General features: G+C 42.0%; 1 protein-coding gene across 3 annotated transcripts; it reads left to right on the forward strand.

The window, feature by feature from the left end:
* Nucleotides 1–9,965: 9,965 nt before the first annotated feature.
* On the forward strand, nucleotides 9,966–21,154 carry SDCBP (syndecan binding protein). 3 transcript variants are annotated; one of them, XM_062501911.1, is made up of 8 exons: nucleotides 9,966–10,507; nucleotides 13,402–13,480; nucleotides 15,991–16,097; nucleotides 16,412–16,570; nucleotides 17,541–17,716; nucleotides 18,907–19,078; nucleotides 19,640–19,731; nucleotides 20,437–21,154. In XM_062501911.1, exons 1-8 carry the CDS (start codon nucleotides 10,457–10,459, stop codon nucleotides 20,489–20,491), a joined length of 891 nt encoding a protein of 296 aa, XP_062357895.1. In that variant the 5' UTR covers nucleotides 9,966–10,456; the 3' UTR covers nucleotides 20,492–21,154. The 3 variants fall into 3 exon arrangements, with proteins under 3 accessions (XP_062357895.1, XP_062357904.1, XP_062357912.1); XM_062501920.1 differs by having other exon boundaries at nucleotides 9,966–10,489; XM_062501928.1 differs by lacking the exon at nucleotides 16,412–16,570 and having other exon boundaries at nucleotides 17,556–17,716.
* The last annotated feature ends 387 nt before the right edge of the window (nucleotides 21,155–21,541 follow it).

Consider the following 21,541-nt stretch of genomic DNA (forward strand, 5'->3'; position numbering starts at 1 on the left):
AAAAAGAACAGGGTAGCAGGAAGAAAAAGCTGATGGAAGAGGGGTGATAGGTAGATATTGCAGAGAACAGGAAGATAAAGAAAAAACACAAGGCAAAAGACAAGCATTTAAACAGCTGGTTAGTTTACAAATGGGGACAATTTATTACTTTTTTAAACAAATAGACAAATATACTGGAGCTATATAACTCCAGTAGTTACATAGCTCAAGACTGGTCTCATAAATTAAACAGGTTTGGTGTGGTCAGAAATGCAGTGGCAGACTGCCAAAAAACACTCCTGAACTAAAGGAAGCATTTGACTTGCTGAGTCAGCATGAAGACAGATCCCGAGAAAAGTGAGGGCACTGTGCCAACACCAACGTACGCCTTTGGATGAGCTATCTCCTGATTGCTCACAGCAATTCAAGATTCCATGACAGTCTCCCCCGAAATTTTTGGTTCAGTCTGGAGACTTCCAGTACTGACAGACATAAAAGGGAAATTCTAATTATAACTGTTCAACAGTGGTAATTTGTGTCTGAGGAATGATCCGCCATGGAGGGCAAGGAGGGGTTAAACTGGCTGGAAGCAGGAACGCCAGAGATAGAACAGAGACTTTTTCCAAGAGAGTGAAGTTTCCCTTGATGATGAGATAAGAAACAGTCTCAGGTTTGTCTTGCAGCCATCCTGGAATGAGAGTTCTCAGGGACCCAAGCTCGGGGCAAACTCTGAGTATGGCGAAGGCGGGATCCACGGGAGGTGCCCCACGCAAATAATCTTGGATTTGGTGCTGTGTACGTTGGGAATCTGTTTGTGATACATCTTTGCAGATTCCATGTAGAACTGCATATTGTGATGGGACTCTGCCCAATGCATTGTTCATTAACTTCTTTTATATTTAAGCACAAGGGTGTGTTTAATTCTCCTCGAAGGTACCACAAAAATTCTCCAACAGGTGCCACTAGTGAGCCTTGCTGGAGCGGCTGCTCTTGGCCTCTGTTCTCCTTTGCCTTTTCTTCCAGAGGTTACGGCCCCAGTAGCCAGAGCAGAACAAAAGGACTGCCTACCTCTGTCCCACCACCCCATCCCAGAGACAGATGTCTGCTCAAATTTATCCTTGGTGGCATTTTAAGACAAAGAGCCAGGCTCCCACTGAGGCATCAGAGTTCATGATTTCTCATGCTGTATTTGCCACAAGTGCTTGTGTCCAGGGCAGGTCAGATGAGGCTTTGAGAAACCTGGTCTAGTGGAAGGTGTTCCTGCCTATTGCAGGAGTTTGGAATTGCATGATATTTAAGGTGTTTTCCTACACAAGCCTTCTGTGATTCTAAGATTCTAAGGACGGAGGGATCTATCCTTTTGTCTTGCTTCATGCTTCATCTAGACCATGGAACATTGCCTATACCAGCAGAAAGGAAAAGACATTGAATCACTGGGAAAACAGTTAAACAGAAAAAGTTATGGCTACTGCAAAATATACAACTTATTTCTGCTATGCCTACCTAGTCTTTACAATATGAAAACAAAGAATATAGACTTTTAAACCCTGAAACATGTATGTCAGAGGTAGGAAAGAACTGTCCAGGTTATTTAAGTCCTTTCCAGCAAAATCCCACTTGTGGATTAGGCACAGGAAAATCACAGTCACTCCTCCCACTTGCCTGCGTAGAAATCCAATCCACCCCTTCCTTGGCTCTCTTTCCTGTCTCCTAGGACTGGCTCAGGGTCATCCATGAAGGAGCTTCTTGTCTGCAGGACATCTTCATCCGTTGCAAAGGTTAGAGGATATCTAATGAAGGAGGAGGACAGAGGAAAATCTTGTTGCTAACACCCTGGACTGTCAGGAGTTGGATGCTGCCCCAGAGCTCTCCTGCAGTGACAAATAACTCCTCTCTCCAGACTCTCCACAAAGAAGTTCCTGTGTTTTGCTCATTTTCTATTTGCTCCAGAGAGGCTCTAGGTCTAATCTGCAGACATGTTGGGCACACACAATCATGAGTGAAATCAGGAAGGTGGGATTTAACAAAATATCTCCTGTATAACCACACACATGAGGCATTAAGTTTGTAGAACTGAGAGCTCAGAATAATGTATCATGAGCTTATTCAACTTGAGTGCCTGAATTCCTGTACCCCAGGAATTATGATAGAAACTAAATGAGCAACTGTTTGCACAGCACTCAGATGTTAGAGCGTTACTTAGAAAGGATGGTGACAACATTAGTATTTCCATCTTTAGAGTGAAGTTTGAATAGTGGACAGGAAATTGGGCATGAAACTGCCAAGTGAACAGTGGAAAATCACTCACTGAGTGCTATCCACCTTGTGGGTGAAAGTAATATATTATAAGGCCCTTAAAGGAAAGATTAAAAAAAAAAAAAAAACAGGGAATGAGGGAAAAATGACCTAGCATTTTCTAATGTTAAGTACCTTACTGGGGCAAACCTCCTGTAATGTAATCTCTTCTGCATAACAGGGGTTTATACTGAAATTCTTCTTTCCATATAGAAAGTACAAAAATTCTTGTACATGAAGTCTAGAGGCACAGCTCAGTGCAAAGCAGCCCCACAGTTAATTAGGCTGGTTTGGGCTAAGTTAGTTCTAGAAATACAAACAACATGTCTGGACAATCCTTTCACCTGGCTTAGAGCAGGACCCATTAACTCTCTGATAACTACCCCAGGCATGGAACCACCTTAATATGATTTTTCCATTTCCAGTGCTGACAGGCTGCTAGCTTGCACAATTTGTGCATGTTTTGAGCGACCACTAATAATTCTCATTTTGGAATGGGTGGAGAGCTTCCTTACAAACGAAAGTACAACTTACTTTCAGCTTCAAAGGAGAAATTTGAATTTTTCAGTAATAATTATGTATTGTTTTATTAAGATTTTTGCAACAGCTGAGACTGATACGAATCAGTTGGTGGTTTCCATTATTCTTTGAAAGTTGGCACTAGACCAGCAAAAATCCCACAAACAGTACACTGACAATGGAAAATTATCACATTTGCTCATGGGTATTCTAATTTAAAGAATAATTACTTGGCTATTTGTTTCACTTCTTTCAAACAATAGATTCACATACCCCAGGAGCCATTTATTTGGGCAATTCACCTCCTTAGAGCTCCCCAGTCTCAGTGGAGTTCTTAGAAAGATACTGGCCTTGCCCTTCTTCTGCTCCCCTCCAAATTCCAGGGCACAGAAGTATCTCCCTTGTCCCAGCTGCTCAGTTCATGTCACAAAGTGACTGAGGCACATGCCTTCCAAGATTTGGTTTCCCTGGGAAGGAAACAAGATTAGACCAGTAGCTGGAATTGTCTTTGGTCTGTGTGTTTGAAGGATGACATGCCAAACTGCACTGGTTACACAGACATACCCATTTTTCAACAATTATCATTCAACAATTATCATTCAATTTCACTCCTATATTCAAAGGAACAATTTTGAGAAAGTTTTTCAGTAGAAAAGTACAATCTTTCTCTCTCCAATAGCTGTTCTTAATTAAGAAGAAACAGCCTTATACAGGTGTTCAAAATCTTTATTGAAATCATGTTTCACAATACATTGGGGGACGAGGATGATAAGATTCACTTTTGATACCAAGGTGGATGTCCTGCAGGTGGATGTGGTGCCAGAGCTATTGCCTGTAACCTGGACTTTGCTTGCTCTTAGATTATGTATCTGTAATAGAGCACACACTATATGCTCAACAAGTAATAAACCATATGGAACCAAGTGTTTGGGCTAGGACATCATCATAAAGAAAATGAACATCTGTTACAGTCTTGTGGGTAAAATCAGGGAGTTTGCATTGACAGTGCAAGTCTGGTACTCACTGAAAAAGCTGTTCCCTGGATTACAGCAGCCTGTCTTGAAAGACCAGAAAGATATGAAGTAATGCAGAAAATAGCAAATAACAGCTTTCTGGAGAGAAGAAATGCCTTCACAATGAGAGGAGCATTTAAAGTCAAACCAAAAGAAAACACCACCCTCCAGTTGCCAACACTGGCACCCAGCAGAATTGTATTGGAAAACTCTCAATCACACACCTGCAATCTCCATGGTACATGAACACTACAATGATCTTCATTCTACAGGGTGGGTCCATGGCTTCACCACACCAAGCTAATTTCAGGATGAAGAGTGGCACACTTTGTCTGAGTACAGTTTTAAAACTTTCACTGCACTTAACATTGAAATTTCCTTTGGCTACATAGAAAATTTAGCACTTCTAAAGCAGTAATCATCTGTCATTATTAAACCAGAGTCAGATTCCTTCCCTTCCTCCTGGGCCAGAAATCACGTAACACAGGATTTCTGTGAACTTATATCCCAACCCCAAGATTTAATTTCATATGTATTCAATGACCCGTAGTTGCATGACTCAGCAGCCAATGGGTCAGGTAGTGGCATGCAGGAAGGTTCCAGGTCTGGCTGATTGTTGGATATAGTAACTGGAGCCTGTTGAGCAGCCAGAGTTGCTGTTCTGTATTCAGCACTGCTGTGGCTGCTACCCCAGTCCCTGTGGTGCTCGCCAAAGATGATGGCAACGGGAGAAAATCACAAACTGGAAAACGTACTGCAATATCAACAGAAAAATATGTATTGGCAACAACATTTCTGCTTAGCTTAAGTAGGGTTGTGATTGTGCAGGCAGCTCAAATGATGAAACAGTCTGTTAGTGCCAGAATGAAGTGAAACAATCTTCCCTCTCATCTCCATTTCTCCTTCTTCTTCCTTCTTTCTCCCATTTCTAGCCACGCACTTCCTTGCTCTGGCTCATGCTTGTGCTTGAGAGAGCCTTTTATTGTTAGTATGGGTCATTGACCAGCAGAAAAGCATCCATGTTTTTTGGTAGATTGGATTTCTCCTGGGGCAATAAGTTAAACTTTCTCTCAGAAGAGCTTGGCAACTGCTGGGACCGGCTGAGGGCAGGAGAAACAGACTGTAGGTGGGAGCTGACCTCCTTCCTAGGTGCTGGAGGACTGCTCAACTCCACTACTGAATGCTCTGGCTTCTTAGATGAAGAGAAGCTCTAGAACACTCAGCACATTTAATTATCTGTATGAGGAACAAGATTTGACAACAGGCAAAGAATTGTAATGAAGAAGGAAAGACCGAAAATGGATGCTAGAGAAGCTCATACTCTAAATAAGACAAAGGGGAGTAGTTATGGTAATTGACTCATGAAAGCTTCTTTCTGAGCTTGTTCTGGGGTTTCTCTGTCGCTGGTACACTTTACATCGTGGTTTCTTTAGGAGAGCCTCTCCAGGATTAAAGCTCTGCTTCTGACACCTGCCCGTGGAAGAAGGCTCAGACAGGTGCAGGTGCTGGACCATGGGACAGGTGATGTGGTCACCGGCTCTGATGTGTCACAGCTCGCCCATACACAGCAGAAATGGAAAACAAGGCAGGCATGAGGCAGTTAGTGGAGAGTGCTTTATTACAGCAGGAAAAATAAAAGTTGGAACATTAGCAGAAAATCGTACGTTTTCTTCATGAAGACAACAGCTATCAACCAATAAAGTCACACTAATGAGCGCAAGCCCTACAAAAGCAAAGAAATCAGAGGGGATCTCATCACTCTCCACAGTAACTGACTGGAGGTGATGCTGAGGTGGGGGCCGGTCTCTTCTGCCGTGCCGGCAGTGAGGGGACCAGAGCAAACAGCCTTTAACTGAAACACGGAAGACTCAGATCAGATATTATAAAATTTTTTCACTGTACGAGTGGTCAGGAATAGGTTGTCCAGGGACAACCCATCCCTGGAGGTGTTAAGAGGTGTCTGGATCTGGCGCTGGGTGATGCGGTTCAGTGGTCACAGCGGTAGTGCCAGGCAGACGATGCACGGGATGATGCTGAAGATCTCTTCCAACCTTGATGAGTGCAGGATTCTACGTGAAACACGCGGCTAGAGCAGAGTGAGGGCCCGGGCCCCGACCCCTGCCCCTGCCCCTTCCCCGCCGCCGCCGGAGCATGCGCAGGGCCGGGCCAGTTCCGCCGCCGCCCCCGCTCCGCTCCTAGCGGCGCTGCCGGGATCCAGGAGAGCCGCTGCCGCCGCCCCTCTCCGTACTGCGGGCCCCGACGGACGGCAACCAACACCCCCTGGGCCGGCGGTAAGCGAGGGGCCGGCGGGCGGGGACCCCTCCCCGCGGCCCTTTGTGCACTCCTCGGGGGCGAACGGGCGGGGGGAGGGGGCTGCGGGCCGGGCACGGCGGAGCGGGGAGGGGGCGGCCGGCCCGAGGCGGCCCCGCTGTGCCACTTGCGGGGGCGGTGTTGGTGCCCGCTCCGGCCGCGGAGCCGTGTCGTGCTCCTGCGGGGCCGCCGCTCCCCGCAGCCGGCAGCGCGGGGGGGAGGCTTCAGCCGGGCTCGGGGCGCTGCCGGCCCGAGGGGCTCCTCCGCCCGCGGGCGGGGAAAGCAGCGCCTGGATACGGCCCGTGTGCCTCTCTCTGCCCGGCCCGCGGGTCCGGGAGCGAGGGCTCCGCGGCCACTGCGGAACACTGTTTGTGTTCTCTTGAGACGGGCTGAAAGGTGGTGCAGCGGAGGAGTGATAGGACGGGCCTTTCTAGGCAGGCGAGCCCTGTTTCAGGTCCGAAATGGAGGCAGCAGGTTTCTGAGCTGAGCGCATAATGAGGGCAGTTGCTCCCAGGCTAGTTAGATATGTATCAGAAGGGAAATACTGAGTTATTAGTGGAGAACGTGTCTTACGAAACCGTTCATCGGTTCGTGATGTCTCAGCCTGACCTTCGGGAGGTGTTGTCCTCGATCTGCTTTAAAGATGAATTTTGGGGCTCGTAAGCTTCTAATTTCTGGAAGTGGGAACCACTGTTCCAGTATAGGTGCCAACATTGTGGCCTGCTGTACTTTTTCCACGGGCTACAGGAGGAAGACATATGGGTGGCGTTTTTTGTTTTGTTTTGTTGTTTTGTTTTTAACCCTTCCCACAGTTTTGGCTGCTGGTGCTTTCAAAGAGCAGTCACTACAGGCTGGCCAGACTGGGGTTTTGCAGGGCCATTCTGTGTTGTGTTCATTCTTTCCAACCTGAAGAATTCCTCGGGAAGCGCGTCTCCTCCCAGCCACGCCACCGAAGGCAGTTCGGGATCACTCCCACCTTGGAGACTTCCTGCTGGCAGGCTCAGGCTGTCACGAGTGACGCCTTTCATACTTCTCCGATCGGTGGCCCGGTACTTCCCTTTGGCAAACAGGATCTCCTTGGTGGGACGTGCTGGCAGGGGCGGTCAGACTTTCCAGCCAAGTGTACTGAAGAGGGGGGCGAGGTCTTTCCTGCCAGGTTTTGCGGGTCGCCAGCTGAGTTACAACTCCTGGCCCGTGCCCTTCCTTTTGTTTTCACTTCTACGTCCCTAAACACTTGTTCTCCACACGGTACGTGGAAATATGGAAATGATTGGGGAAGATGATTTTGATGTTGGTATAGACTTTTTGTAAGAGAGGAGGTTGTAGTGACTCACATTTTGTGGTATCCACTCCCTAAAGCCGTTAGAGCACTAGCTGAAATTCATGTTTCTACTGTGAATAACATTGCACAGAAGTCGTGGAGAAGTTCTTCCTGCAATTACTGGTGGTCCCTGATGGTGGCAATTGTTACTTAAAAATCCTTTTTTAAACTAAATACTGTATTTCTTGTGGCTCTCACGTTATCTAAGAGGGGGTATTTGTGTTACCATATGCAAAGTCATGAGCTCACTGAATGCAGTTACAGTGGTGACTGTTACTCTGGCTGTTTAGTTGGAAAACCAAAACCAGGAACTGGTGATGAGGGAGCCAGCCCAGCAGATCCTTGGTGACAAACACTTGGGTTTGTTAACCCTTAGCTGGGGAAGGGAGGCTGAGGGAGTGGTCAAGGACAGGATAAACTTCTGGAGTGTTTTCTTGTGTAATCTGAACACTAGTGTTTAGCTTTGCTGATGCTTTTCTACAGAAAGCACTGTGCACCTCTTTATAAACTAGCAGAAGGTTGCTTGTCTGTGACAAATGTAACCAAGTAACTGTGTGCAGAGACTGGCCTGTGGAAGAGAAATAAAGCTGGGTGTTCCATGGGAGTTGGTCACTGGGGCAGGGAACCAGGCATTCCCTGTGCTGCGTTCTGCAGCTCTGTGGATGCCAGAGATCACCACCTGCAAAGAGCTGTTGTTCCCCTCCTCTCCCTGCCGTGGGGTGACTCCTTTGGGAACACACTGTCCTTGGCCTGCCCTCTTTTCCTGCTTGCTGCCAGGGTTGTGCTGACTTTGAACATGTGCCAGTGCTGGGACCAGCACCTGAATCTTCCAGGGCAGCTCTAGCACAAAAGGAAATGCCGAGTCCAGTGTGTTGTGTGCCTTGTCTGGTGTGAGTAGCAGAACGGAGCATCCAGGAACCACTTACCTGACCAAGGACTTTGTCTTCTGTTTGCTATTGCCCATTTTGGATGAGTAAAAGCATTTCATTGTTTCAGGTCAGTGCTTCAAACTGGCCTTAAATGTGTGTTTAATTTATAGTTTCCAGGCTTTAACTATGTTTGGTAGAGTTGCAACAATTAATCTGAAAAGTCAGTGGCAATTAATTAGTGTAATATAACAGACCATGTGTTTACAGTTTAGATCTCTGTCACATTTAGGGCATGCTTTTTTAAAGTTTTAATTGCAGTTTGACATGATACTGGTGCTGTTGGGCACTGCTGAACAAGCATAAAAGCTGTTGATGAATTTGGTGTAATACGAAGAGATGTCTATTGTGTTACTGGCAGTGTCACATTAGGCATCTGTGTGTGTGATGTTCATTTAGAAATGGACTTCATATCTGCACTTAAAGAAGCAATAACTCAAGGATTTATGCAATGGTCACTTTTAGCCTGAATTTTTTGCTAAATTGCTACATTAATAAGAACCTCTTTTCTTTGGATGAGAAAATGAATCCCCAACCCAAAAACTTAATAAAACTTCAGTATTAACTGTGTTCTCAATACCTTCTGTCGCATGCAAAACTACTACATTTTGTTGTCTTCTGGTTATGTCCTTCATCCCTCTCACTAAAATGTTCTCAGGTACTGATGTGGAATGTTTTATTGTGGATTTGAAAAGTTCAGCTGATCTCAGTGAGAGTGTGATTTAAGGAGCTCTGGAAAAATGGGATTTCCTGAAGCTTCAGGTGACTGGTTCTAGCAGAGCTGGATGTTAGCATGGTGCCTTAGTCTATCACATGAAGTGGTTTATTTATTTTTGGTTTTGCTTAGGATTTGTTTTTTTTTCCTTGTTTTTTTGCATTACTTCCGGGTAAGTTGTCACAGGGCTCTCTGAACATCATATGAGAGCCAGCCTGGAATCTCTGTATTTTGAAACTCACCACTGACTGAATCTTCCTAGTTTGTACAGGTCTCTTGCTTCAGTTAATGTGTAGCAAATGGACATGGGAAGCCAGTTCTCTCCAGTGGCTTCTTGCTGGATCTCATGATTTAACCTCAGCCAACAGCTGAGTGCCACAAAATTGCTTGCTGGTTCCTCGTGCCCCAGCAGGGTGGGGGGAGAGAATCAGAACAGTAAAGTGAGAAGTCATGGGTTGATGTAATAACCCATGTTGGATGTAATTAGGCTGTTTAATGTGACAGAAAAGAAACAAAAAAAATATTAAAAGAGTTGGAATATATATAATGAGTGATGCACATTGCCCCTGCTCACCACTTGCTGACCAATGCCCATGCCTTTGACCAGGTTTCCCCCCAGTTTATATATTGAGCATGATGCCGCGTGGTATCCCTTTGACCAGTTCAGGTGAGCTGTCCTGGCTGTGTTCCCTCCCAGCTCTTTGTGCCTCTCCAGCCTTCTCACTGGCAGGCTGTGAGAAACTGAAAAGTCCTTGACTTAATATAAACACCTTTTAGCAGCAACTAAAACAATTAGTGTGTTATTAATATTCTCATCCTAAACCCAAAACACATCACTAGGAAGAACATTAGCTCTGTCCCAGCCAAAGGAATATTAGAAGCGTTGAAAGTGTTTAAATATTTTAGACAACAGAGTGGAAACTTCTGCAGTTGTATATAAAATACTGTCCCTGTTGGGAGGAGGGTGATTAGTTTTTTTTTTTTTTTCTCTTAACCCTCATCATAATTGCATCTTGGCCTCCTAAAGTCTCTCAGCCTCATAGTCTCTCTGCCTCCTGTGAAATGTTTTTCTCTGCAGGTTTTCTCATCATAGAGACCTCAACTTTGACAGTACTAAGGATGTTAAATAAAGCCTATTAGCCAAAGGCTACTGCTGATAAGAGATTAAATGGGTAGTCTTAATGGAATTAATCTGTAGTGCCAGATATCTTTACTGCTGACTGGCAGGTCACAGAACACTTTTTTAGCACTTAGTCTGGTTAATTTATTAAAAAAAATAGGAGTTAAGCTCAGTAAATATCTGAAAGCTCATCCTGTTGTTTGCTTTCCCATTTGTTTTTTTTCCAGTCTGCCTTCTACCCAGTAAGACTTCATCAAAATGTCTCTCTATCCTTCCCTAGAAGATCTGAAGGTGGACAAAGTTATTCAGGTATGGTGGACTTTAAAAAAGATGAGTTTTGATAACAATAATATATCTGATATTTAATCCAGGAAAGGAGAGACTTACTGTAGTTGAGAACTTGTTATACCATCTCACTCTGAAAGGGAGAAGACAACCTGTTTACTTTGTAGCTTGATCTAGTATGATCAATGCTTATTTTCCCACCTGGATATATTTATTTTGCTTTATATATTCATCTGTGTTCATTTGTCTTTAATATGTTTGGGTTTTTTGAAGTATAGATACATGGTCTTTAGTAGATGAATATAGTCAGTCTCTTCACATACTTCAGCTCTGACTTGATGACTAAACTAATAAATCTGCTACATCTCATTCCCAGTGTCCAAATCTGTGGCAGAAAGTTATTGTGGTCATTTGAGCACAAAAGGAAAAATAAAGGCACTGGCGGTCTTAATGCCATCTGGAATCAGACTTGTCCTCTGGCTGTTTCATGGTAGTGGCCAGTTCTCACAGTACAGCCAAGATTATCACCTTTGTGCCAAACCCTTTATGTGTAAGAATATTGGTAGTTTTATTATTACACATGACAAGGACTAAAAAATATCTGTGAAACAAAATAATGATAAACACTTTAATGGATTAAAAACTCTATGAGAAGTTTGATGCAGATGTATTTCACAAAGAGTTTCCTTACTTTCTTCAGCATTTGACCTTTTCTTGAACTTAACCTTCATTCCTTCCTGGTTGAAACAACAGCAAGGAGTTTTAATGTGGCTACTTCTGTTCTTGCTGTTTTCATTGGGAAGCAGTCAAGCAAACTGCAAGAACAGCTTCTTAACTCTCCTGTGCTGTCCCAAAGTGCAGTGCCTTGTCTCATCTGTGTTTGTATGTGTGGGGTGGGGCTTTTGAAGTTGTGGGTGCTGTGTTGGGATTTCTTCTTGTCATGTCCACCCACTCAATTCTTCTTATGTAACCACAGTCCTTTATCTACAGTTTGGTATGTTGAACTAAAAATTGAGTAGCCTGAAGCCAAGAATGTGCTGTGGCCCTTCATTGACCAACTGCTGGAGTTTATATATTACAGTTAAAAATTGTCATAAATGTAATCAGTGAGCCATTCCATTTTCACTGATACTTTTCATAGAATCACTGAATAGTTTGGGTAAAAGTCCTCTGCAGCAAGCAGGGACATACTCAACTCCACCACTTTGTTTGGAGCCTTGTCCAACCTGACCTTGAATGTCTTCAAGGATGGGGCATCTAGCTCCTCTCTGGACAACCTGTTCCAGTGCTTGACCATCCTCCATTTTAAAAACCTTCTTTCTCATATCTGGTATAAATTTAAATCTAGCTCTCTTTTAGCTTAAAATCTTTACCCCTTGTCCTATCACAACAGGACCTGCTAAAAGGTTTGTCACCATCTTTCTTACAAGCCCCCCACTTTAGTATTGGAAAGCTGCTGTAAGTCTCCCCAGAGCTTTCTCTCCTCCAGGCTAAATAGCCCCAGCTCTCTCAGCCTTGTCTCATAGCAGAGGTATTCCATCTTCTGATTGCTTCTGTGATCATTTCCTCAGGACCTGTTTCAACAGGTTCTGTCTTTCCTGTGCTGGGGATCCCAGAACTGGGCACAGCATTCCAGGTGGGGTCTCACAAGGGTTGAATAGAGAGCAGAATCACCTCTCTTGACCTGCTGGTATCAAAGGCTAAATTATTTCCTTCTCCCAAAAAAATGCATTATAAAAATGCTGTCTCTTTAAGTAAGTCTGAGAGCATTCTTAGGAAAAAAGGGGGAAGAGTGCTGAAAGATGTCTGTATCTGCAATGAGTGAGTAAGATTCAAATGACTGCTGGCTAAACCAAACAGATTTGTTACATTAAATATTATTCTAACCTACTCTTTTTTTGTTCATCATTTGAGTTGGAGCCTGTGCTTCTAAATACACGTGATATTGCTAAATAATGACTCATTCTTGCTGTGAAACCTTTTTTTTAAAGACAACTTCCTGGAGTGCACAGGACTGAGAAATCTTCTGTTTTTAAGCATTTCCTTAACATAATGAAGTAATTTGACTGTCATGTTGTGTTAGAAAATTTATGTGTTCTGTTCAGCATAATGTTTCACTATGCATTGAGTACTTCTTCCCCCTGCTCCTTCCCCCCCCCCCCCCCCCCACTCCCACTTTTGACATTCAACCTCAGGAAGGTTACTGGGATAGCTATTTCCATCATGCTTAAGAGGCCTCTCTAAGGCTGTATTTTTCACTGGTCATGAAAGCACAAGGCCAAAAAATAGAGCTGAGGTATTGAGGAGGAAGGAAACTGACTCACCAGTATGAGAGAACTTAGTAAATTAAGTCAGTCAACAATACAGAAATAAAGCTTAATGTGTTCACTGTAGTGGCAAGTGCTGTAGAAAAATCACCTTGGAAGGTCTGTTTCTTTCAGAAGTTATTATGCTAGTTGCACTGGATTGCTTGACAACTGAGAAGGACTATGGATCTCACTAATAATGACTGTAAATGATGTGAAGAAGTAAAACTGCTGCTATCCACCTGAAAAAAGTAATTGCAAACCCCTCTGCCAAAGATCGTATCATAAAACTTAGTTATAAGCTTTGTTGGACAAAGGTAATGTTTCCTTTGGCTTTTTAACTTGCTCAATGATGTAAACAGAACAGGTCAGGAAAGCCTTTCTGCATTATCACTGTAGCTTGGTCTCTGAGGAAGATGTGAGTTGATCTGCCAAAGTAGTTTTGATACTATTACAGCATGTCGTATTGAAGCTGTTTATTTCACATGAAAAGCTTGACTTCATTACTTCAAGATGAATAGTAATTAGCATGTACCTGAGTCTCCTGCCTGCATAATTAAGATTTATTTTTTTCTTATACAAGATAACAAATGTGAGTTTCTTTGCTTTTAGGCTCAGACTGCCTTTTCTTCAAATCCAGCTAATCCAGCAATCTTGTCTGAAGCTTCTGCTCCAATTCCTAGTGATGGAGGTAAGCTCATGTACTGCATAGTATCCTAATATTGTGGAAAGCAGTTATGAAGTTCTAATGTTAACAGTACAGTCAAAAATAGCTATAAATATGTTACCTTATTTACAAAGGGAAATAAATGTTAACCTGTTTACATTTCCATCTTGGAAATGTCAACACCCACCTTGTTAAGGTGCTATAGGAGTAAAAAAAACAGTGTTTGCTTATAAAAGGAAGTTGTGGCAAGCAGTTGCCCTTCTTTTTTGCAGCCTTTTCCAAGTGAGTCTAGCATAACAAGATTTGATGTTGGTACCTATGAGCTGTGTTAGCACTTAGCTCAGACACTTAGTTGTCCTTATTTATCACGTATGTATTTGTAAGCTTTAGAGGATAGCATGAGTCAGAGTCTTTCCTCTACATGGGAGTTTGCTTTGGGACAAAGACAAATCTCTGTCAACAAGAGAAGTGCCCAGGAAGCTGGCACTTAATCTTATTGTGCAATCAACATTAAGCTTCCAGCAGATTTTGGAATCAAATACGTGGTGGGAATTCCATCAGATCTAAAGTTGAATGATTTGTAGTTGTGCTTTCTCCTTTTCTCCCATGCACATGTACATCCACAAAAGTGTGCAGGTATGTTTGGGGTTAGAGCTCTGCTTTAGTAAATTACTCTTGGTCTAAAAGGCCTAAAGTCTCTAACCAGCAAGACTAGCAGCAGTGCTGGAATGGTGGTCAGGAATGCTGGCTGATCAGTTATTAAAGGCTGGTGGATGGAACTTTGTCTCCAGCTCTCCTCTGGGTGCTTCTGTGTCTACAGTGACTTTAAGGCAGGAGTTTGCATAGCTCACCAGAGTTGCTTCTGGTAGATCCTTTCTGGATTAGGTACTTATATGGCCTAACCTCACCAGACCAGATTTGAGTTTGCTTCAGCAGTCTCAGCAACATTTTCGTTGCTGTCCATAGTTTGAGTTACCTGCAAGTATTTGGCCAACCAAAACATAATTTTGACATCAGTTTGTGTGTGAATTGCTCTGAAATTCTGTGGCTGAAGAGTGATTAATTGTTCAATATATCCCAAATGAAAGAAGGCCTTACATCATCTATAGGATGTGCCAGACCCACTGGAAATGCTTCTGTCCTGACAGAAACAGGGGGCTGTACAACATCAGGAGTTTTTGCATTCTGCTGTGTGTTCCATTATTTGGAGCACTCTCTATTTTAAATGAGAATGTAATTCAGCCAGCAAAGATGCATCCTATGTTGTGATCTTTATTAAAGAACAAAGCAGAAGAATTGGGTAGTTGCAGAAATCTTGTGCTGTGATATGTATAATCCTAGAGGCTTGAAAAAGCAAGCAAAAATAGAAAACTTATTAATCAAAAGCTTTTTAATCAATATTGATGAAGCTGTAAACTGGTAGATTAGTCCAGAAATATGATCAGACAGCTCTCATGTGAAGCAGTGTATTAAAGAGCAAGAATATCTCTTGTTTATACTGACATTCACCTTGCAATGACCTTTGGTCCTTCCCAGAAAAGTTACTTTCCATTGCTGGTCAGACATGGATTCTTATAATAGCTGTTTTTGTACATTCATAGCCATAAATGAGCACTGGAAACCTAAGCTTTGTGTACTGGGGAGTCTGGTTGCTTCTGAAGCCCTCCTTTCCACTGCCTCTCTCTCCAAGTAGCCTTTTCTGTCCCCACTCATCTAGTGGAAGTGTCAGAGGGACTCTTAAGAGCTGTCATAACTGGCACTTGTTCAATGGCACCAGTTAATGATCTGTGGAATGTCAAGAGCAATATTAGGTTTATTTCCAGAGTTGTTCAGCTCAAGGTCTGACAAGTCTTATCACTTCAGCTTCCTTTCCTCCCACCCCTCCACTTGGGTATAGAGGGATATTTTAAAGGCTGTGTGTGTTTTGTCTTGTTGAGAGGCATGTATAAAGCCCCTTCAGTTTGAAGCTGTGAGAAAACGACAGCTACTTTCTCATGAAGACTCAAAGCAGACTAGTGTGAACCTTAGAACCAGGAGGCTTCTTAAGAAACCTTCCCATGCCTTGGATCTGGAATATCCTTGGCATGAATACCTCCTGTGAGTGCTGTTTTGAGCTTGGTAGAAGGTCTGTGTGTGTGTTCTTCAGCACACCTAGTTTGGGGGTGGGGAAGAGAGTAGTTCTCCCCTAATTGCCCAGAAATTCTAGAGTTTAAGGGCATGTCCTCATGGGTGCGGCACAGTGTTGGTTTTGGAACATGTCCCCATGTGTCTTATGTTCTAAAGGGTGAATAGAGGAACTGAAACTGGAAGTTCTTTAAGTTCTTTTATCTCAGAAGTGCTGATTGTCTGGTTATTCTTCTAAACCAGGCCAGAATAACAATTCTGATTCAGCTGGGTCTTCTGTCATAATTTTCCAATTAAATAATTGTAACTTCATAAGATTTGTTGAAGTAATTGTGTGTGTAAAAGCAGTTAATTGGTCCTTCTGTTAAACCAACAGTTGTATTGATTTTTGTTTTGTTTTTCTCGTGTAGGCTTGTATCCCAGATTGTATCCAGAACTTTCTCAGTACATGGGTCTGAGCCTCAATGAGGAAGAGGTGCAGAGAAACTTAGCAGTGGCAGCTGCTCAGCCCCAGGGTGTAGGTACCAGTCAAGCATATTTTAGAAAATGAAGGTGTAAAGACTAAATGTGTATCTAGCATTCTAGAGAGCAGACTATTATTTGCCTTAAGTATCATACTTGACTGAGAGGTGAATTATTTTAGTAACAGTGCCTATTTTAGTCTGCTCTGAAACAGAGCAGTCCATTTCCAATGGTGGGAGGGAATGGGGGAGATGTGGTGTTGTCGCTTATTTTATGTGTTGTTTTTTTAAAATATCACTTCATATAAACTGGCATATAGCTATTCTTAAAAGTTGAAACTAAGTTGTCTGGCTGTTTTGTTTTAATCAGCAACTGGTAACACGGCCTTCCACTAATTACATGGTAGCTCCAGTGACTGGAAATGATATTGGAATTCGCAGAGCAGAAATTAAGCAAGGCATCCGTGAAGCAATTCTGTGTAAAGATCAAGATGGCAGAATTGGACTTCGCCTTAAGTCTGTTGATAATGTAAGTGTAGAAGTTGCTTTTCCTCTAGAGTTTTTACTCCTGGACTATATTAGTAGTGAATTTACTGCGTGGTCACAAAATAGTTTTCTGTATAATAGTGTTTTATCTGTTACCAGAATTCTAAAGTCCTTCATTAGACTTGTAACTAGATTTCCACTTCTCTGGACTAGGATCTGAATTTACAGCTGTAGTTTAATGCCATGTGTTCTGTAATACCTGAAAAATACATACAATATTTTTGTTTCAGTTTAGAGTGTGAACTTGTCCTTACATGGTTGCTGTGATTGTTTTTATCAGTTCAGGACCTTTGTGGAAACACTGGGCAGTACTTAATGTTCAGCAGTATGCAGAGAATTGCCTACAGCTTAGAAGCATCTCCTTTTTTATTAGACCTGCTTAAACTATTTAAGCTATTTAATCTGAATGCTTTAAATAATTGTACTGAAGGTAGCATATAGGGTTAAAATACTTTTCTGTATTTCTTATGCAGATAATGAGGCTTTCTTAGAGTAGCATGAAGTGGTGTTGGTTAATTTTAACATCCCTTGCTCTGAAAAGTATTATTTATAATTTGCTTGATAGCTTTACTTTGTTTTTAGGGGTACTTTGACTAGAAATAGTTTTGTAAGACCTGTTAAAGCAGACAAATATTTACCCCTTTGCTTAAGACTTTAATGTTATGCTCATGGGTTTTTTATTTTTAATATTTAGAGATCTAGACAAATTTGCTTGTTTTTGAACTTTGTTCTGGCACTAATTATCTTTATTATTTAAATATATCTAGAAACAAACTGAAATTTCAAAAGTGCCCCTTAAAAAGAGATAATTAGCAAGTCCTTCTGTCTTGTCTGTTTGGTTGATATTGTGTAGAATGGGAACCTTTAGGGGCTGTGTATTCTGTGACTGGTCGTCTTCTCTAAGCAAGATCTTCCTCTTCTACTCCCCTCCATTTTTTTTCTCTCTTTTCTAGGGTATATTTGTCCAGTTAGTTCAGGCAAACTCTCCAGCATCCCTTGCTGGCCTGCGGTTTGGGGACCAAGTTCTGCAGATCAATGGTGAGAACTGTGCAGGATGGAGTTCTGATAAAGCACATAAAGTTCTGAAACAGGCTTCTGCAGAAAGGATTTCAATGATCATTCGGGACAGGTAATGCCAACTGCAGATACGGATTTGCCATTATCCATCTCTGAGTAATTCTCAGGGGTTTGGGTCTCCCTCGCTTGAGCAAGTTTAACAAAATCTGTTTGTCCATGTACTTCAGTAGTGAAGGTCTTCAGAAATATTCCTTTTGTGGTTCCTAACTTGTAAACTTCCTGGGCATGATGAAGCGTAACATTTTTCCAAGATAAACTAGCGAGTGAGAGATGGCACAAGTTAAAGTTAAACTCTGAATTGAAGAGTTCTGTGCTTTTTTCCAGTTAAATTTTTTTTTCATTTAGTATAAGTGAAAGTCAATAATAAAAGATAGTAACAAAAAGTTTACTGTATTAATTAATTTGCATTTTATGTAGCATGATAGCTTTTCTTGTGAACTCTGTTGCTTATATAGAATTAATGCCAGTTTTACTAAAAGCATACTTGATGACTCAATATGTTTTAAAAATAATGATCTTGTAGCTAATTGTATATAGTAACAGCAGGTCAGATTCAACATAAGGCTTGTAGGCTGCAAGAAGACAGATGATACTTCATGTGACTAAGTATATGCCTCAAAGCTTTTTCCATGTTCCCTCTTGCTTAAGAACCAAGCCTGACTCAGTGGAGGGCAGCTGCTTTGATCAGGGAAGTTACTTCAAACACTGAATTAAAATACTGTGGCAGTAGATTCCCTGTTCTGTCTACCTGTGCCCAACATGCCACCCCCTTCCTATATCTATTGCCTTTTTCAGACACAATTTAAAGGTTTATTTTCCCCAAAGCACTAGAAATGTTGGTGGGGAAGCCTTGTACTCTCCAAATCCTGTGGTCTACGTACAGTTGTTAAACCTGCATGTGCTATTTTATCAACCTAATGTTTGTAGAGAACTTAATTTTTAATGGATGTTTGGTTGGGGTGGTGGGTGGGTGGTTATCGTATGGGATTTTTGTATTGTTGCTAATCCAGATGGTGAGATATCTGTAGAACAGGGAAAATGTGTAAGGTTTATAAACAAGTATATTTTAATACAATAATATTACCAAAATGAAGTTAAACCCAACAACTTCATTATAGAAAACATATGGGTCCCTTAGAGTACAATTATTTTTTATAAGTTAAAGATGCCAAAATAGCATGTGGTTTTTTCTGTGGCTTAGTAGACTGAAGACATTGCTTTGTATTTTAAATGTCTTTTTAGACCTTTTGAACGGATTATTACCATGCATAAGGACAGCACAGGGCATGTTGGTTTCATATTCAAGAATGGAAAAATAACCTCGATAGTGAAAGACAGTTCTGCTGCAAGAAATGGACTTCTGACAGAACACAACATCTGTGAAATTAATGGCCAGAATGTAATTGGGTTGAAGGTAAAATAACTACTGTGTGGGGGGTGTGGATAGCTGTGAGCTTTTTATGTTTGTATAGTGTGTTTTGGAGAGAGAGAGAAGGCTGTAATATGTTGTTTATAGGGTTCATAAAATAATAAATTAAGCCATGATGTGACTTGACTGGAGAGACATAGATGTTTTGGGCTTCTATGCAGTTTTGTATTGGCTGTCAGGGCAGCTTATTCTCATCCTCTCTGCCTCTACTTGGCAAGGCTGGCCCTCTGTTTTTATCTGTAGTCCAAACTTGCTGGCAAAACAAAGGGTAAGCTTCCTCCTTCTAACTTGCATCGAATTTTAGTAGGAATTGTGTGTGACAGCTGAGTCCCTTCTCTAGTCAGCTCACGCAAGATACTCATAACCAAACATCTGTAAAGTGGTGTTGCAGTTTCAGTGATTTGTCCTGCAGGTTGAGTGCTCCAAACAAGGAGATGGGGTAGGGGGAGTCTCAAAGCCATATGAAGTGTGTCTAGAGAAAGCTCTTGAACTGCTGCTTCCTTAGCTTGAGTTGTGTTGCTCATATGACTTGTTATTTACTAACAGGACTCGCAGGTTGCAGACATCTTGGCAACAGCTGGAAATGTAGTGACCATCACTGTCATGCCTTCCAGTATTTATGACTATATAATAAAGAGGTAGGTCATACAAAGCAGCTGTGGTGCTAATGATAATCAAGTGGACAGTGACTATAAAGTGTACTTATGATAAGACCTAATTACAAACTTTACTTAAGACTGGAGGAAGGGTGAGGGTGCCTGAAAATTTGTTTAATCTGGTATTTTGGTGAAACTGGTGTGTTGGTACTGTTTTTAACCTATTCTATGTTTGTGATGATCCTTTGCCTTTTCCTTTCTGGAAAAAATCCTTTTCTAGACTTTTGACTGAGCCTGTATTTCTGAGAACTGGATACTTGCTACCAAGTAACTAAACTACTTGCTAACAAGTACTTGCTACCTTGCAACTAATTCCTGTGGGTTTTTTTTTTTGTTTTTTTTTGTTTGTTTTTCATTTAACCCCCTTGGCTTGCTATCCTCTTTCTATGAAGCAGATTTCAGTCTAACAGCCACCTTTCCCTCTGCTCTCCTTTCCTTGTGCTTGTGTTCTGCTTGCACACATGTCCATGCCCTGAAAGATACCAACAACACAGCTCAGCTGCTAATAGAAGTGTTGAGTGTTGTGGGCTTCTCTTCCATCTGGGTGTGCAGTCTGTAGCAACTTGTCAAAAATAGTGGAGTGAAAGTCCAGCTTCTGGTTTGTATTGAACAAAGCTACTGTGAGCAGAGGCTTGAGTGGTCTTCTGTAGTTGTCTTACAAACCTGAATGCCTTTTCCTTTCCTTAGGATGGCAACTAGCATCATGAAGAGCCTGATGGATCACTCTATTCCTGAAGTCTAAACTTGCACCATGGATGTGTGTGTACATATATATAAAATGATGATTCCACTAAATTTGGGCTAATATACTCAGTGATCTTTCTTCTGCACATGAGCCTTTCTGGAGAGTGAGAGAAAATATGCTGCATCAAGCATTTGCATCTATAATGGCTGGGAATATCACCATTCAACATATCTTGTGTATTCACACACTGTAAAACTGGCAGCCTTACATGCTTGACAAATGTGAAATTCCAGTTATGTTACAACTTCTTTCCGTAGTTCTTTTATTTAGCTTACTACTACTATGAGCCATCGCAACTAAAGGAACCAGGTATCACTTGCAAAGCTACATGCTGTTACCCAGGACAATGCTGTGCTTTGTATGTCTAAGACAAATAAGTATTTTTACTGCTTTTTGTTTGCAAGAGTAGATTTGAAATAGCGTATTAGAAGTAAGGCTAGTACTAGTTAATTTTTTGTTCTAGTAAATACTGTTTACACAAAAATGCCACCTAGCTGAATACAGCTCAAGGCATCAGTCAGTAAGTGAGGTTAATTAGTGTACAGATACTCAAATCTTTTTATTACTTGTTATATGAATTGTAACTAATACGCTTATCTCTCGCCTTAACCATGTTCTTTTAAGGATCCGGACATAACCAAATAAATGACCAAAACTTTACATCCTGTGTGTGTACATACTTAATATGAGCTAAAGCAGGCTTGTTTTATCAAGGTCAGTTTCATCCAACAACTAAGATAGGAAATGCAGTGTAAAATATTTTTAAAAGCCTACTCATTTTAATACTGAAATGTTTTAGAAGGGTAGCTCTGGGTTACTTTAAGTAAGATGTGTTTAATGGAAAAAATTCTTCACTGTGAGAGCGGTGAGGCACTGAAATGGGCTGCCCGAGAGAAACTGTGGAAGCCTCATCCCTCAAAGTGTTTAAGGCCAGGCTGGATGGGATCTTGGCAACCTGGGGTGTCCCTGCCCATGGCTGGGAGTTGGGAACTAGGTGGTCTTTAAATCCCTTCCAACCCAAGTACTCTTATGATTCTAACTCTCTTT

This window comes from Cinclus cinclus, chromosome 1 (assembly GCF_963662255.1).
Source record: "Cinclus cinclus chromosome 1, bCinCin1.1, whole genome shotgun sequence".
Lineage (NCBI taxonomy): Eukaryota > Metazoa > Chordata > Aves > Passeriformes > Cinclidae > Cinclus > Cinclus cinclus.

Bases quoted from the DNA above. Each gene is read 5' to 3' on its own strand.
- SDCBP (XM_062501911.1), top strand. From the start codon at position 10,457: ATGTCTCTCTATCCTTCCCTAGAAGATCTGAAGGTGGACAAAGTTATT. The intron at 10,508-13,401 runs GTATGGTGGACT...CTTTGCTTTTAG, and splicing joins AGGTGGACAAAGTTATTCAG to GCTCAGACTGCCTTTTCTTC. The intron at 16,571-17,540 runs GTAAGTGTAGAA...TCTCTTTTCTAG, and splicing joins GCCTTAAGTCTGTTGATAAT to GGTATATTTGTCCAGTTAGT.